Source organism: Anguilla rostrata, chromosome 7 (assembly GCF_018555375.3).
Source record: "Anguilla rostrata isolate EN2019 chromosome 7, ASM1855537v3, whole genome shotgun sequence".
In the NCBI taxonomy this organism is placed as follows: domain Eukaryota; kingdom Metazoa; phylum Chordata; class Actinopteri; order Anguilliformes; family Anguillidae; genus Anguilla; species Anguilla rostrata.
The window spans coordinates 26,507,568-26,524,232 of NC_057939.1; the positions used below are offsets into that span (position 1 = coordinate 26,507,568).

A 16,665-nucleotide genomic window follows, 5' to 3' on the forward strand; every position below is an offset into this window, starting at 1 on the left:
GTGTTACAGTATTACACTTCAAACAGTAACAGCACAAGCTAAAACACACAATATGTTTAAACAAGATAATTGTACTAAATTGTGATGCTGCAAATCTATCAGGACAGTAATGATAATATTTAGTTCATATTTAATTAGCAAAGCCTAGAGAAGAGTAAGTGGATCTGTTCTGTAGTGTACTCTCATTTCAATTTCGTACTTTCTTTCAAGGAGATGAGGAGCTAAATGGAACTACATGCAAGTATTATGCATCTTATGTTTATAAGAGAAAGAGAGCGACCAAAAGTGGCTTCATGGTCTTAGGTGCCGAGCTTGTCTGCATTCCTCGAAAAGTAGCTCATTCTTCTCTACGTCGCATTTATAATGACGATAAGATAAAGAAAAAATGGACAAACAAGCCTAAGCCACGCGCAGCATCAGCACCCTGGTCTCTCTAACAACCCGTATTGTCACATTAGCTAGCTACCCACCCAAACTACATAACATTGTTTGACTAGCAATGGTGCAGAGTTGCTAAAACTACAGTAGTAACTGAATAAAACTTAGCTAGTAAACTTGCTGCTACGTGAATTCGCAACACCGGCACGCAGGGTTTTCATACACCTTCTAAAGCGACTTTTACTTTATCATTAAACATACCCCAAACACAAACTTTACAATCTGCCGTGTTGCCGTGCTTATTTTGTCATTTTCCATGTGTTCTCGGTCACTGGAGAACTGTAGTCCACGAATTTCCAGATTTTCCGCGATGCCCCAAGCAAGTAAACCAACTGGCTGGAAGCTGCTGGGCAAGTAGCTACTAGAAAACGAATTGTAACTGGATAACGAGTAATTCAACTCAAGCTTCCAGAAAGGAACCAAAAGATGATTTAATGTGTTTCCTCCATCGCACGTTTACAGACAGTGACTAGTCATACTCACCGCTGTAGTTTGCACAACTGACTGGCAGAACTGGCTCAACGTGCGCCGCGAACCGGATATCAACAAAGATGATCCTAAGTAAAGTCATATGGTAAAATGCCGTCATGGCCGCTTAATGGCAACAGACTGGAGGAACAAACAACACACGAAAAGGGATTAGCATTTTACCGGTGTACAGCCATATTCAGAAGAACTGACTACTTTTGATTTATATAATCGGAGATCAACATGCATACTCATTAGAAATGGCAAATTCAAAATATGTACATTTTAAATCTGAGAAATATTTAGGCTACCTATGGATACAATAAAATTGCCACTCATTTTGGTCCTCTAAGGGGACACGCTATTCTAAATTGTGGGTCAGATTGTCTCCCTGGGACTTGGACTTCACAAGTTAGTGAGGACTGGCTCCTACTCTATCTCCATGACTACAGGAGTTTAGGAATGACATGTCTGCAGCATCCTTGAGGAGATCTAGGCACCAGTCGCATCTCTGAAAGCCTGTTCCCCAGACGACCAGTTTGCATTAGATCTGTTATCATGACCACAAGTCTCTCCCCCTTAGTCCTTGTAATTTACACACAATACTACTTTTGACAACACCAGTCAATTTAAATTGCTCCAGTTAAATCCTTTAGAATCTGCTAGGAATCATGTCACTTACCTACATCTACAACCACATTAAAGAAAGACTTTGTTCTGGATATTAGGGTGGAAACAGATTTCTATTTTTTTTTCAGATTCCTTTAATAAAATTTCAGTTATCTGCAATAATTTTACTGGTGTTAAAGTATCATGAAATTATTTGACCCAGGTCATCTCTAGTCCCTCCATTCTCTTGAGGTATTCCAAACAGTTCATGTCCCAAAGACTAAGCAACCAAAAAGATCCCAGATTCTCATAAATAAATGGTTTTATTGTAATTTTTTTTGGTAAACATTCTTACCATATATTAATATAGCCATCTAAAATTCAAGACAGTATTTTTTTGCACACAAGAACATTTTTAACAATTTTTGAATGTCAAATTTACATCCATATATCATTAAAAGTGTGACATTTATGTATTCTATAAAGACATATCATTATTTATCACACTTTTCTTTCATTGTGCAAAACTGTTTTGTCAGCATCATTTCAGCCGTAAAACTTTACATTGTGACAGTTTTCCAGTGTTTGTTAAATAAACTTAATATTACTAAAACAATAAAACATCCCTTCAGTAATATGAATATATAATAAGACATTATCCCCTCCTCCCTGAAATAATATTCCATTAATCCAACATAACACTGTGGATGACACAACAGTCACAAGAGTGGTTTACATCATTTTACATCATACTTCATTACAAATCTATTGACCTTGTAATAATGTATGCCAAGATCATTTTCAATTTGGGTTAAATCTGTTTCGTAAAATTAAATACGTTGTCACAGTGTTGTAACACTTGCCTGAAATTGGAATATGCTCTTGTGACTGGCTGTGTCATGCTTATTACTGTTATGTGGTTTTTATGAGGCTCAGGTAGTTCAAGTAAAGTGCTGCTGAAAACACTACTCTAAGTACTGCAAACATCTAGAAAGATCAATGCTGAGAACTAAGCAGTCGGCATTCAGGTTGTTTGTGCTTCTTCCCGGTCATATTTTTTGGCATCAGTCTGAATGGTGATTGTGTGGACACTTTGTGGATAATGCTCATTGGGCAGTATAATTAGCATTTCTTAATTTCTTCGTTTTTCAAGTATAAGAAAAGATTCTGCTGGAGGCTCTTGGCTGGTGTTTATAATTCTCATCATTTATGAGGATCTGCTGGTGGCTGCTGGGTGGCTCATCCGGTTTCGGAGCTGTTCTAGCCCCTGGTCTGGGATTGAATCCTGACTGTGGCCGGGAGCCCCACAAGGCCATGCGTAATTGGTGGCAGTGTCGCCCAGTGTTAGGTAGGGTTAATTTAGGAGGAATCTGCGTCTCATTGTTCTACAGCGACCCATGCTGGTTTACCAGGTGCCTGCAGTCCGCCTGTGAAGCTGCACATGAAGCGTATTCCTCTGACTCATCTCTGTGCAGGCCTGACTAGCGGGCTGTGAGGTGACATGCATCAGAGAGCGTGTGGAGGTCTGCTCTCTCCTGATTTAATAGTCAGGGGTCCATTTATGAGCACCGATATTCAATTGGTTATTCCAAATTGGGAGAGAAGGTGGAAAAATGCAAAAAAAAAAAAAACTGAGAAAGATCCTAGCTGACCCAGCTGTGCAGAAAATTGCGGCACTGCAGTGCTCAGCCACAGGACTGTGGACTGCGCCATGAGAAGCAGCAGAACCTAGCGTCTACGCGCTCTCCCAAATCCCCTGAGGAACATTCAGCGGCAGGACCACTTCAAGAATGCATGTATTTAAAAAAAAAAAGAAAAAAAGACTGCTTCTTCCAAACTCAGAAGATAAAGTAAAAACAGACAGATAATAAAATGAAGTTTCTGAAATCAAAACCGAAAAAGAGCAGCACCAACCCCGCAGAAGAGAAGGGCCCTCTCATCCGTCACAGAGGGGCTTCCGCAGGGTGAGTCGGTTGGTGTGGCCTCACACAGAGCACCTGTCCCAGGAGGTCCAGGTAAGCCCACACACACAAAGGAAAACACAGAGATGTAGGCCCGGGCGGGCCCTTCAGTTGCAGCTAAAGATGGAAGGCGGCGGTGGCGGCGGGCCTGGGCTGGGCGGTCAATTCATCCTGCGGGTGGCGAAGTCCAGCACCATGCTGGCGGCGCCCAGGAGGGCGGGCTCCTGGAGGTCAGAGGTCAGCACCTTGACGTTACCGACGGAGCACAGGGCACGCTGGGAGATGACCTGCTGGACAGGCGCTTGGTAGGAGGAGGCCAGCACGCCGGACAAGACCACCAGGGAGGGGTTGACCGTGTGCAGGATGTTCACCACGGCCACGCCCAAGGCCGTGCCAGCTGGGGGAGAGAGAGGATTAGAGCGACACACCCCAACATCAGCACACGCACACGCATGCACTCAGATTATGGGCATGCACAAACAGGTTCACTTCAAACTATTTGGTTGAAGTTGTGCAGCAGCTTCTTAATGTTAGTTTGAGGAGTCAAAGACAGCCAGCCTACATGCTGCGACCTGCACAAGTACACAAACAGGAAGATTACACATAATTACACATGCAAAAGAAGAAGAATTTGTGAACTGAGCAATTGTATTCACATATAAGCACCCACTCACACGCACACGCACGCACGCATGGACGCATGCATGCAAGCACGCACATACACACACACACGCAAGGACCTGCTCATACATACAAATACACACACACACACACACACACACATAACTAAGCACCCACTCACACACACACCCACGCACACATACACAAGCACAAGCACACATGCCTACTATTGTTTGAGGTGTACACATAGGCTCAATCTCTCAGCAGGAATGCAGACAGAAAATGTGACCTTTTGATACAGCATAGAGCAATGCAGTCTGACAGGTTTACTTACTTCATAATTTTGTAAAATGGCTTATGTATCCTGGATTATCACATCTTCCCAAAACGTGAGATACAAACAGAGATCTCACCTGTCACAAACTATTCTAAAATAGCACGCTTACCTGTTCTGAGATCAGCCTCCACTGTAGGCACCTGCCACAGACTACTCTTGACCTGCACACTCACCTGTTGTGAGAACAACCTCCATTGCAGGTACTTGTCACAAACTTCTCTAAAGCTGCACACTCACCTGTTCTGAGAACAGCCTCTGCCTTGGGGTTACCATGCTGAGCAGCGCTGATGAGGTGAGCAGCGGTAATGGTCTCTTCACCTTTGAGGGGCACCTCCTCCGTGATCAATAGATCCGCTGTGGATCACACAAGTACAGCTCAGCCACACTGTTACAAAACACTGTGTCACACTGTTACAGCAGCCTTTTACAAACGAAAGACTGTTACAGCACACTGTTGCAGAACAGTCACAGAATATAATTATAGAACAAACTACTCCAGTGCGTTATTACAGTGCACAGTTGCACTGTACTTCATGCTCCAGATTACCATTGCACCATTACATGATGCTGTAACATGCCATTGCACCATTACATGATGCTGCAACATACCACTGCACCATTACATGACATTGTAACATACCATTGCACCATTACATGATGCTGTAACATACCATTGTACCATTACATGATGCTGTAACATACCATTGTACCATTACATGACGCTGTAACATGCCATTGCACCATTACATTATGCTGTAACATACCATTTCACCATTACATTATGCTGTAAAGTGCCGCTGCACCATTACAAGACACTGTAACATACCATTGCACCATTACATGACACTGTAACATACCAATGCACTATTACATGACACTGTAAAGTACCGCCGCAGCACAGTTACAGACACGCTGAGAGGGTGGCGGGGCACTGACCATCGTGCAGCTTCTTGGCCTCGTGCTGCAGGGCCAGGCCGGACGCGAAGGCCTCCACGCAGCCGCGGCTGCCGCACTTGCACTCGGGCCCGTCCAGAGACACGGTGATGTGGCCCAGCTCGGCCGCGCAGAAGGTGCTGCCGTGGATCAGCTCGCCGTGCTGAATGATCCCCCCGCCGATGCCTGCCAATCACAGACAGCCAAGCAGGCATTTAGGGCGGGATTATGGCTTCGGCTTCACCGGCCGTGCGAGAGAGTGGCTGAGAGCACGTAAAACAAACACGACGTCTGTTTGGGGAACACACAGATGATGTTTGTTCATGCGTGGGGTGCGTGTGTGTCTGTGTATTAGAGGCTGAAGAGGCAACACCCTAATTTGCAGATATGTCTTGCATCAATGGAATTTCAGTATCAGTCTGGCGGGGGCCACTGTCTCACTCCCCCAGGGTGATTCAGTGTAAATATATTGTCAACTACATGAAAGAGGGCTACACCTCTATTGTAAACATTTCATCCTGTTTGTGTTCCCATGGTCAGCTGAGTAATTAAACATTCCTATATTTGTTACAAGGATCTGTTCATGAATAGGGAGATCATTTAACTCCATTTTGTGTTTTGGATTGAATACCTGTCTTGCTGTAGCTGGGGTGTGTCAGGTTTACTCTGTTAATTCTAGCAAAGGATGGTTTCCAACGCAAAGAAAAATAGTCCAGGGAACATGCAACCTCCTGTGACATCAGTGTTTTCTTTGGTCTGGTTTTCTGTGGAGTCTGCATCAGTGGTATGCTCAAAATGAGAGTACGTTCCCTCATGGCTAAACACAGGCTCACACACAGGGCCGGGGTCCAGCCTGTGGCTTTCTCATTGGCTGCCACCAATGATGTTTATGACCAATAGCAGAATGGAAACTCTCTCTCTGTCTCTGTGTCTCGCTTAATTGGGAGTCTGCAGTCTGCCTTCTCAAGCTTCACATGAAGTGTCTACCACAAAATTAATTTCTTCGCTAGTTCAGCTTGTGCACCACGGTGTGCAAAGAAGCAGCAGCTTCACATCGCATTTCACAGGAAATTAACAGCTGGGTTCCCTCAAGGTTTGGCTAACGCAACAGGTCAATACAAATTAAACTCACCCCTTTACCAACCCTGTTAAATGGACATATCCTCACCAGGTTTCTTTTGTAAATGGAGCATTTCAAATATAGAGAAAATAGTAGTAAAACAATATAGAAAAGAATAAATACGTGCTGACCTCGTCGTGGGTCCTAATGCTGCGGTCTGCATACCTGTGCCGGTGATGATGGTCACAAAGTCCTCCACCCCTCGGCCGTGGCCGAACTTCCTCTCCGCCAGGGCGGCACAGTTCCCGTCGTTGTCCACCCACACGGGCAGGTGCAGGGCGTCGGAGATGGGCGTGCGAATGTCGATGCCGCTCCACTCCTTGATCAGCTTGGTGGAGTCTATGATCACCCCCTCCTGAGGATTCACACGGCCGCCAGTGGACACGCCTGAGAGAGAGAGAGAGGTAAACGAGGGAGAGAAAGAAGGAGGGGGAAGAGAGAAGGATAGAAAGAACAAAACAGAAAAAGAGAGAGAAGAAGAGAGAGATCGAGAGGGAGAGAAAGAGACTTTTAGAACTATGGAGAGGTAACTGGCCCCATTTGCCTCCAAATGGAAATGGTTCTAATGTGGTATCCATGCAGAAGTGTACCTACCCACACCCAAGATTCTGCAGTTGAGGTCCACAGCTTGGATTGCAGCATCTGTGCACATTTTCAAAATGATTTCCATCCTGGCTTCATAGTTTTTTGGGTTTGGTTGGCAGAACTTCTTCACTATACCCCCCTGCCATCAAATAACATTGAACGTCAAAAACACAATATTCAAGCAACAAGTCAGTCAATCAAAATTTCCTGTAAGGTCCCTTTCCAGCAGCAGAGAGCTGGTACAATCCTTATGAATTATAATGATGAGGAATTATGCATATAAAATATGATACATAGGGCCAGATTTACTGAAGGACTGGGACAGACTTTCCGACACTGTGGCCTGCCAGGACTGGAGCTAAACCAGAAGACACTGGTCCTCCAGGATTTGAGCTAAACCTACTGACACTGAGGCCTTCTAGGATTAGAGCTAAACCTGCAGACTCTGTGGTCCTCCTGGCCTGGAGTTAAACTTTTAGACCCTGTGGCCCTCCAGAACTGTAGTTTGAAACCACTGCTCCAGGGCCTTACCTTCATGCTGATGATGGCCACACGCAGGTTGGTCCCTCCCAGGTCTACGGCCAGGGCGCTCTGGGTCTCCAGGATGTGGTCGATGTCCTGGGAGAAGCACTCCTTCACCGGTGGGAAGCGGAAGGACTTCTGCAGCGGCTCGTCCAGATCGATGCTCTGCAGGAACTTCAGGATGCGCGGCACTGAGTTCCCATCACCGTAGATCTTAGAGCTGCGGAGTGAGGCGGAACAGCCATTTACGGACCAAATGCATTGTGGGTAGGGCTACAGCATGTGACCAGTGTTTCATGTCTTATCCTCAAGGAGTCAAGGTAAGAAACTATTAGATGAAGTCCAAAGACCAGTTATACCATCAAGGTAACCCAATTTTTGTGTCGGTTTTAATTTGGTGGAATGAGCTTGAATTTGACAGTTGAGTAGAGCAGTGGACTTAAGTGATGTCAGTACACATTTACTTTGAGTCAAGGAGCATGATTAGAACCTTCACTCATAGTAATTAAATTCCTTATTGAGACTAAGTGAGAATCACTTAGAATAATTGAGACTGAATAACTATTAAACAAGAGACTTGAGTCAATATTGTCCTCATAGTGAATAGTGAAACTCTGATCTGGTCAGTGCATATACTGTATAAATACAGATTTTTATCTTTTTGACAGAAGAAGTGGGTAGTGGTCAAGTTTTTCAAGATGATCTAATTGTGTGGATCCTTTCCAAAGAGCACTTTTGACACCTCCCACTCAATGTGATACCCACTCCCACAGTTCTCTTTAACAGGCCATCCTGTGTTTTACAGGTATTATGTGGTACACACCAGGGATAGCGCTTCCCAAACTGCAGCTCTAGGGCGTGGTAGATCTTATACTGTGTGTCTGCATCTCGCACATGAAGGACGTTTTCACCTGGTGGGGTTTGAACACATTCACAATCAGATAAACCAATGGACAGCTTTGGGTCCAACTGCACAGATATCCTACAGGGGTGAAATTATATATAAATAGCTGCCACATTGTCAGGGAAACTGAAGGAACACACCACCTACACCCTACTGTGGGTGTGCTTGCATTTAAGCTTAGGTCTAAACAACTTACACAGCTACCCCTTTTCATTTTCACTGTTTAACCCATTTTGGGTTAAGTGCCTAGTTCAATGGTACAGCAGTAGTGCCCCAGCTGGGAATCGAATCCATAACCTTTGAGTTAGAGTACAGTTCCCAAGCCAATACAACACAGTGGTGACAACATTGATTTGATTAATCTCTCCAGAGTGTGAGTCTTTTCCTGAAAGCTGTGCCCCCTACCTGTCTCTCTGCCCGTCTGGCGGGACCCCAGGTTGATGACGGGCGTTCCAAACGCCCCCGCCTCCCGCACCCCTCCGCTGCTGTTACCGATCATGCAGCCGGCGTGTTCCACCAGCTGGATGAACTTGTCAAAGGGCACGTGCTTCGCCGCCCGGAAGTTGGGGTGTCGTTCGATCCCCTTCCTCCTCATCACACGCACCATATCCTTACTTCCTGTGGGGGGGAGGAGAGGAGAGGAGAGGACAGGAGGAGAGTGAAGGACAGCAGAGAAGCCATCAGAAGGAAGGAGATAATGAGGGTTAAGTGGTATGAGGGGGCAGTAAGGCAGCACAAGAGGACAGGTCCCGGTAAAACGGGTCAATGCCTGTGAGTCTGTCTGTTGAGCTGCACTTAGAGACTTGTGAGCCCAACTCAAGGACTGCTGTATGACGCATGGGCTTATATGTGCAACATATAATGATAAATATATAACACAGAAATATATTTGTTAAGTGTAAACAAAACTTTCACATCTGTGTCATTTGCAATAATGAATGAAAAATGGATAAAAAGGCTGAAGAAGAGGGTAAAAATGTTACCAGTTTGTACTTTCAAAATTCTAAGTATACCAGTGGTCTCAAAAGCTATTTTTGCACTGATGGCGTCTTTGTTGAAATTGTTGCGCTTAAACTCTTACTTAAGTTATTTCTACTAGTGGTCTGAGCACAGGAGCAATCTACATCTTTGAAACTGTTTCCAGGAGACCAGCGCAAAACACATTTTTCCTTAGCACAGCTTGAGATGAATGCCTGCGGCGTGCGGCTGTTGTTGAAAATGATCCTGAGAAGAATCAGGTTCACCGGAGTGAGCGGGGCTTACCTGCGTCGATGTTGGGGAAGAGGATGAGCGTTCTCTTGTTAAAGGAAATGAGGGCGTCCAGCATCAGGCCGTACATCTTCACGGAGTTTTCGATGTCGGTGGTGACGGGGTGCTGCAGAGCCAGGATGTAGCCGTTCTCTTTCACATCATCTCCTGTCGGGATGAGGAGATCAAGGGGGTAAGTGGCGAATCACCAAGATGGGTGGCGAACAGGTGAGGTGAGTCCCCCCCACCCCCCATTTACCGTAGAAAATCAATTGGCGAGACCCTGAAGTGAAAGGCGCTATATGCTGCAAACATAACTCAGAGATTGCAGGTTCAGTTCCCAGCTGGGGCACTGCCTGTTGTAGCCTAGTGCAAGACAGTTAAACTGAATTGCTACAGTAAAATATCCAGCTGTATAAATTAACCATGTGTAAAAAATAAAAATAAAAAAAAAAAAACTAAACTGTAAGTAGCCCTGGATAAGAGTGGCTGCTAAATGCCATATTAATCTGCTAAATATGAAGTTGGCCCAACATATTTTACACAGGTTAAAGTTTTTCCCCCGTCATACGATAACACAATAGAGGAACAGAGCAATGTATGACGAGAAGGAAGCTCATTACGTCAAAGCATGTGAAGAGAGGGAAGTGTCAGAGATCATTTCCATGATATAAAGATGTCACGTTGGACACACAGTGACTCACTGAAAAACGATTCTCTTCGTTAGCTTGTTCTCTGGCAGAAAGAAAAGACACAAGTGAAACACCCAACCTTTACATCCTAAGCCTGTCAGACCTGTTTCACAATGCTTCATAACCATCATAAAACCTCTATTGTACTCTACTGGTGCTTTGTATACAGTAACGCATACAATACATTACATCTGTATTTGTATTTTATGCTATGTGGCTATGTGAGAGGGTGAGGCTCTCAACTAAATGAATGCAATGCAACATGTAAACAGGTAGCTGCAGCTACAGGACCTACCGAGCCAGTGCTGTATGACTTTGGCAGAGTCCTCGCTGTGGTAAGAGGTGAGGAGTCGGTCATAGGAGGGGCAGCCGGCCAGCAGGATGCGGCTGTGGTCCTCGCACATGGCGATAAGGTGCTGCTCGGCGCTGCGGGTGCAGCAGGCGTGGTAGTGCGCCAGCTTGGAGATGGCGTGGCGGATGGAGTCGTCGATGGTGCCGCTCACCTCCCCGCCCTCCAGGTGCAGGATGCGGATGTTCATGAGCGCCGCGGCGGTGGCCAGCGCCAGCGCGTCGAAGCGGTCGCCGTGGACGAGCAGCACGTCCGGGTTCAGCCGCCGCAGGACGTCCGGCAGCTTGACCAGCGCCAGGCCCACCGACTCCACCATGGCGGCCTCGTCCTCCCCGCGCACGATGGTGTGCAGCTTGGAGCTGACCTCGAATTCGTCCTGCTCGATCATGCGGAACGTGTTCCTGGGGGAAAGGGGGGCACCGCATATTATTTAACTCACAGTGTGGACATGCCATGATACCCTCAAACGACCAGTCCACATTGATCCAGTTGAGAAGAAGGGTTCAGAAAGTTTTGAGGAAAAGATTTTCTCAGTGAGAACTACCTGCTACTGACACAAAGAATGCTGATAGAATATTCCCCCCAGGAGAAATAACATCTGAGCATCATCCTCAGATCAGACTAATCTCTCACACACATGAGCACTCTAAAGGAAATCTTTTTTTTTTAAGGACAGAAGGGTGAATCGCTCGGCTCACCCGTAATCATCAATGAGGTGGGACCCCAGCACCACCACCCGGAGGTCAAAGTTTTCCGGGTCGGCCTTCAGGCCAAACATGATGGGAGCCAGCTTGGAGTAGTCGGCACGGTTACAGGTGGCCACACACACCCTCAACTTCCTGTTCCTGGGGCTGTCCTCCATCTTCTCACCCCTCTCTCTCTCACGCTGAACCTGCATGTAGTATAGCTCCTGCAACAGGAGAGTAGAGGAGGAGAGGAGTGGAGAGAAAAAAGGAGAGGAGGAGTAGAGTGGAGGAGAAAGCAGGAGAAGACAGACATTTACTTTGGTGGACTCAGGATGATGAATACAGGATTTGTCTGGATAGGCATAAAATACAATGTCAAAAATTAATTATGTAAAAAGTCAAATAATTAAAGAAAGAAGTGTTGCTTGAATCTGTGAATGACAGGTGCACATTGGTATGGCAGGTAGGCAAACACTAGACAAAATCCTTGCGGGAAAAGGGCTCTAAAGGTAGATAAACATGAATAAATGTAGGAGGGCCAAGGCACTGCTTTCTTCAGAAGAAAAAAGATTAAAATTCCTTATTTAAAAAAAAAACAAAAAAACTTTGACTTAAGCATAAAACTTTACATTGGTTTTCTTTAGTGTTAATAAATGCATGCTTGGTGAGTTCACTTTGATGACTGCTGAATTGGGTTGCCAAAATGTGTATAAAGAAACACCTAAGTGTAAAAACACACTTGTATTTAATCATGTGTCAAATTTAAAGCTCATCCACAACCACAAAGACACATCTAACACATGCATTCTTCTTTTTCTGTTACTTTCACCACTGTATATGTACAAATTAAATAACATGCCCAAGGTTTATGGAAATGTACATCTGTTTTGGCTAACTGCAAGAATTTGTTTTGTAAAATTAACAAATCACAGAATTTGCTCAACAGGCAGTTTAACTCACAGCCTGAACTCAAAGAATGTACCTGAACTCTGCCTGAAACTGTGTGGTACTACCAACTACCATCAAACACGCTCATCATTAAACGAAAACCCTCAACACTACACAAACACACCACTACACAAGCACACTCACTAGACAAACACATTCACCACTAAACAAACACACTCACCACTATGCAAACACACTCACCAATACACAACATACTCATCGCTGCACAAACAGCTTGCACAGGTACAAGTTCATTATCTTCAGCAGAAACTGGCCCAAATATTCACCAGGACATAAACACCATCTACACAACTGCCCTGTGACAGATGCCATGGCATGAACACAATTTCTACACAACTAGGTCATCAGATTCACCACTACAGACACAACAAATACACAGCTTCTTCACCAAGCCAAACTCTGTGCTAAGATAATTGCTAATCTGCTGGATCACCATTTTCACCACTTCACAAACACAATTTCTGCACAATTGCAGCATCGCATCCACCACTAAACACAGTTTCTTAGAAACCCAATAATCACACCAACAACCCTACAAAGGCAACCTTTACACTTATCCTCCATACCATTCACCACTACACAAACACAGACTGGACAAACACACTCATTAGACAAGCAAACTCACCACTAAGCAAAGAGCACACCACATACACGAGTACACGTATAAGGACTCATGAGTACATGTACACTTATATCAGCACTAACCTTCTTTCAATACCAACTTTCAATACCAACTTCTGTCTTTCAAGTGCCAGAGGAGATTCGTTTATCTCCTCCCTTTATGTAGACACATCATTCTAAAAAAATGTGAGTCAATGGAATGATTCAGATTCTTTTCATTCCTGCTGTAAGCAAAGGGTATGTGGCTAATACGTAGAGAGGAACCTTTAAAAAATATTGGTGTGTCCATGAACAGTAGCAGGACACTTTATGTAATCTTTGGTAGTTTTTCGGAAAACATACAATGAAATCCTTATTTTCCAGTATGGTTGTGATTCTTATGTACAAGGTTAGTGTTTTTTTTCTGACAGCTATCTGCAGCTACATAATAACAAATCTCTCTGAACATTTGAGCATTTGAGCAATGTTACCACAATTGAGAAATTTAAGTGCAGAAGCCTACTTGGTTCAAAGTAGGCTTCTGCACTTAAATTTCTCAATTGTGCTAACATTTCTAAACCCTCAAATGTGGTTGAAACTGGCATACTATAGACTACCTTAGGCATACAATATGGATGACCCTGATGTTGGTATTATACAGGGATTTGTTACTCAGTTGGGTCCAATTTCATTAACACCTCTAAATCAGCACCATCGGGAAAAGAAACCCTTCAGGGGGAAAACCTTTTAACTACTTTTAACCCTAAATTTCTTTCTGCCTGATCTGAAATGCCTAACTGTGTTTGTAAGGCCATCTTGCTGACAGCTCGAAAGGTACAAGCTGCTGGTCTCTGCTGCATAATCATGACAGAAGTGTGCGCAGTTGACACAGCTGACACAGGTGCAGGCAGGCAGGTAGGTGTGACATCAACCAGGCATCAATTTGCCCATTAAAATGAGGTAACCCTCTCCACTCTAAACCCTACCCACAATCCTCAACAAAGTTCATATACCAGACTCTGGGGGCCACACCCATATCTGATCCGTTCCCTGTCTCTATGGAGACCAAACCACTCGTTGCCCTGTAGAAAACACAGCTTAAACAAATGATTAAGTCCTCTGTCTGCCATCCAGCCAGGTGCAACCACTGCCCAACCTGTATCACCAATACAGCTGCCACTCCAGTTAGATCCTAATCAGTCTGATTGCTCCACAAAAATGAAGTGGCTTAACTAACAGGAATTTTTGGCCACTGATTCCACCCTTCCCAGCTGGAAATTCAAGCTAGAGCCTTTGTTTGATGCAACATTGTGGAGATGCCAGTCCACCTCTTGCATCACACTAGGGCCACCCCTTTGACGCTGTGATAGTTCACCGAATGTTTGTCACAGAAACCCTGGCTCTCGCTTCCTCCTCCTACCTGTAGGCAAGTGGATGAGCTACTATCACCAAGACCCATCATTCAAATATAGCTGCGCACACTGAAGGCTGAACTAGCCTTTCATCTGTCAGAACGAGAAGATTGATGACACAGCAGTCACACACAAGAGGATGTTCACTGGGATGATGGGAAAATACCAAACTGCAGGTGAGAGTCTCTCAGCCAGGCCCATACAAACACATGATTGAGTATAATTATGAGAAAGGGAGATGGAGGAAGAGAGAGAGAGAAAATCATTTACTGAAACACCAAACTTTACACAATAGCCTTAAAACCTGCTCCTACCCCATATTTACACCAGCACAGAGAGAGACATTTCCAAATCACGATGAGGTCACAGCCTCAGTCTCTAGTAACAGAGAGAGACAGCTAAAGATAAAAGGAATATAAGAACTCATAATGACAAGAACATGTCACTCAGCCCTTCTAGGGCTCGTCATTCACCTACAGTCTAAGAGAACATCTAGCATTGCATCAAGCCCAGACTTGAGTACCTCATGGGTCTCCGCCTCTTCTACATGCACACACACATTGACAGTGGAGAACTGATCTACCCATTAAAAGAAGCAGGGAGAGTCTAGCCCTGTTCTTTGAATGTAAAATCGTTCTCTGACATTCACATGCAATTGGCACAGTTCCTTCCTCCACACCGACAGCGTCCCAAGCTCTTCTGATTACAGTCAGTATCAGGAGGGGAAGGAGGATCTGTCACAGGGTTTCCAGATTCCTTGGTAGCCTTTACTCCACCAAAATCCCTCAAACATCTCCCAATTCCAAAGAGCTCACACATGTTTCAAGACTCCATATCCCCTTTTAAAATTCCCTATCTCGGATGGACTCATTCATATACATTCATAATCTGAAACTTACACTGTGAGATAATAAAAAAGTCACTGTTTTACATTTCAAATCTAAAGGGGTAAAAAAATCCCACAGTCTGACAACCCTGAAGAGGTGAGGGAAGATGGGGGGAAAGCAGTGGACTCACATGTGGGTTTTTGCCAAATTCCTGTGGATGCATGCTCTGTTGGACGGATCTCACTGCAAACGTTTCTTGCAAACTTTGGTTCACCTTCTCCGAAGTGCAGGTACCCAGTGTCACTCAGCCACAGTAATCCTCTCTATACGAAAGGATACTGAAACCCATCCCCTCATTTACATGAAGGATTCTCATTGGCTGAGGTGCAGCCCTGCCTCTGGGGCTGGTCCGATCAGCACCCATTCTCCAAACTCTTAGAGTACTGGTACTTTAAGAATGAAAAAAAGAAGATTTAATCTATAACTATATTTGAATTAAGCACATCACAATTCTAATGGTAGTTACATACTTTACTTAAGGTAAAACGTCAGCATAATAATTTAAAACATTATTATGTTTGTTCCAATCACGGTACTGTATATCCCTGCGACTTCAGCCTCTAGAAATGAGATATGGTCGCAGTTGCCCCTCTTGTCTCTCCAAACCACAGGCTGACTCATCATACCAAGGGGTGAAAAATAAATTATTGCAAAGACCAAAATTTTGTGAATTGTGGGACAGAATTTCCCACTTCCTGCTGAGACTGAACGCAGCGCGTCTGCACCGTACGGCACATCGTCACAGGTTATTGTTTCATGATAAGTTATTCATGATAAGTGAAACTGAGGTCACAGCATTAAGGCAAATGTACGCAACAGCATTTAGACGGCAACTGATCTGCTTATCCTGCCATTGCGGCCAGCGTCATCGGGCATAAATAATAACGGGGATGATGCAAGAAACATAAAATAAAAGCGGCCTTGGTGTCGTCTTCAAATACACTGTATCGTGTTTACTTGATAAATGGTCTGAAAAGACATACTGGTTTCATGCCACTTCATAAGCTGGCAGACAGCAATGTTACTTATGCATATACCTGTCCTGGTCAATCATAAAAAAACTAATTTCTTTTTTAAGTTGTCTTCAATGAAACAGCTGATCATAGAGAAACTCTATGGTCCACAGTTATATCATTTGGCCTTTACTCAGAGAGAACCTTTTGACTTTTCGGGTTTTCATTACAACAAAGAAAAAGTCCTAAAAGGCATGAGAATGACCCAATGCACTTTTCAAAAAATAAGTCAGTGTCTAATACACAATCCATAATATATTAAAATGAAATAATGTTTGTGTGACTTCTGTGTGATTGTACTACATTTTGTT

General features: G+C 44.4%; 1 protein-coding gene across 4 annotated transcripts; it reads right to left on the reverse strand.

The window, feature by feature from the left end:
* Window positions 1–1,819: 1,819 nt before the first annotated feature.
* Window positions 1,820–15,608, reverse strand: LOC135259490 (bifunctional UDP-N-acetylglucosamine 2-epimerase/N-acetylmannosamine kinase-like). Of its 4 annotated transcripts, none has more exons than XM_064343963.1 (13): window positions 15,472–15,591; window positions 13,165–13,239; window positions 11,486–11,697; window positions 10,734–11,188; window positions 9,762–9,914; window positions 8,904–9,116; window positions 8,418–8,505; window positions 7,604–7,814; window positions 7,082–7,211; window positions 6,653–6,874; window positions 5,371–5,553; window positions 4,672–4,788; window positions 1,820–3,873 (listed from the first exon to the last, which is right to left on the reverse strand). In XM_064343963.1, exons 3-13 carry the CDS (start codon window positions 11,683–11,685, stop codon window positions 3,638–3,640), a joined length of 2,208 nt encoding a protein of 735 aa, XP_064200033.1. In that variant the 5' UTR covers window positions 11,686–11,697; window positions 13,165–13,239; window positions 15,472–15,591; the 3' UTR covers window positions 1,820–3,637. The 4 variants fall into 4 exon arrangements, with proteins under 4 accessions (XP_064200033.1, XP_064200032.1, XP_064200030.1 ...); XM_064343962.1 differs by having other exon boundaries at window positions 13,148–13,239; XM_064343960.1 differs by lacking the exon at window positions 13,165–13,239 and having other exon boundaries at window positions 15,472–15,608.
* Window positions 15,609–16,665: the final 1,057 nt, after the last annotated feature.

What these genes read in the sequence shown, in the direction of transcription:
- LOC135259490 (XM_064343960.1), bottom strand. Translation starts at nt 15,504, where the DNA reads ATGCATCCACAGGAATTTGGCAAAAACCCACAT. An exon ending in CCAGACGGGCAGAGAGACAG is followed by an intron (nt 8,506 to 8,903) that starts GTAGGGGGCACA and finishes AAACCCCACCAG; the next exon opens with GTGAAAACGTCCTTCATGTG. An exon ending in GGCCAAGAAGCTGCACGATG is followed by an intron (nt 4,789 to 5,370) that starts GTCAGTGCCCCG and finishes TGTGATCCACAG; the next exon opens with CGGATCTATTGATCACGGAG.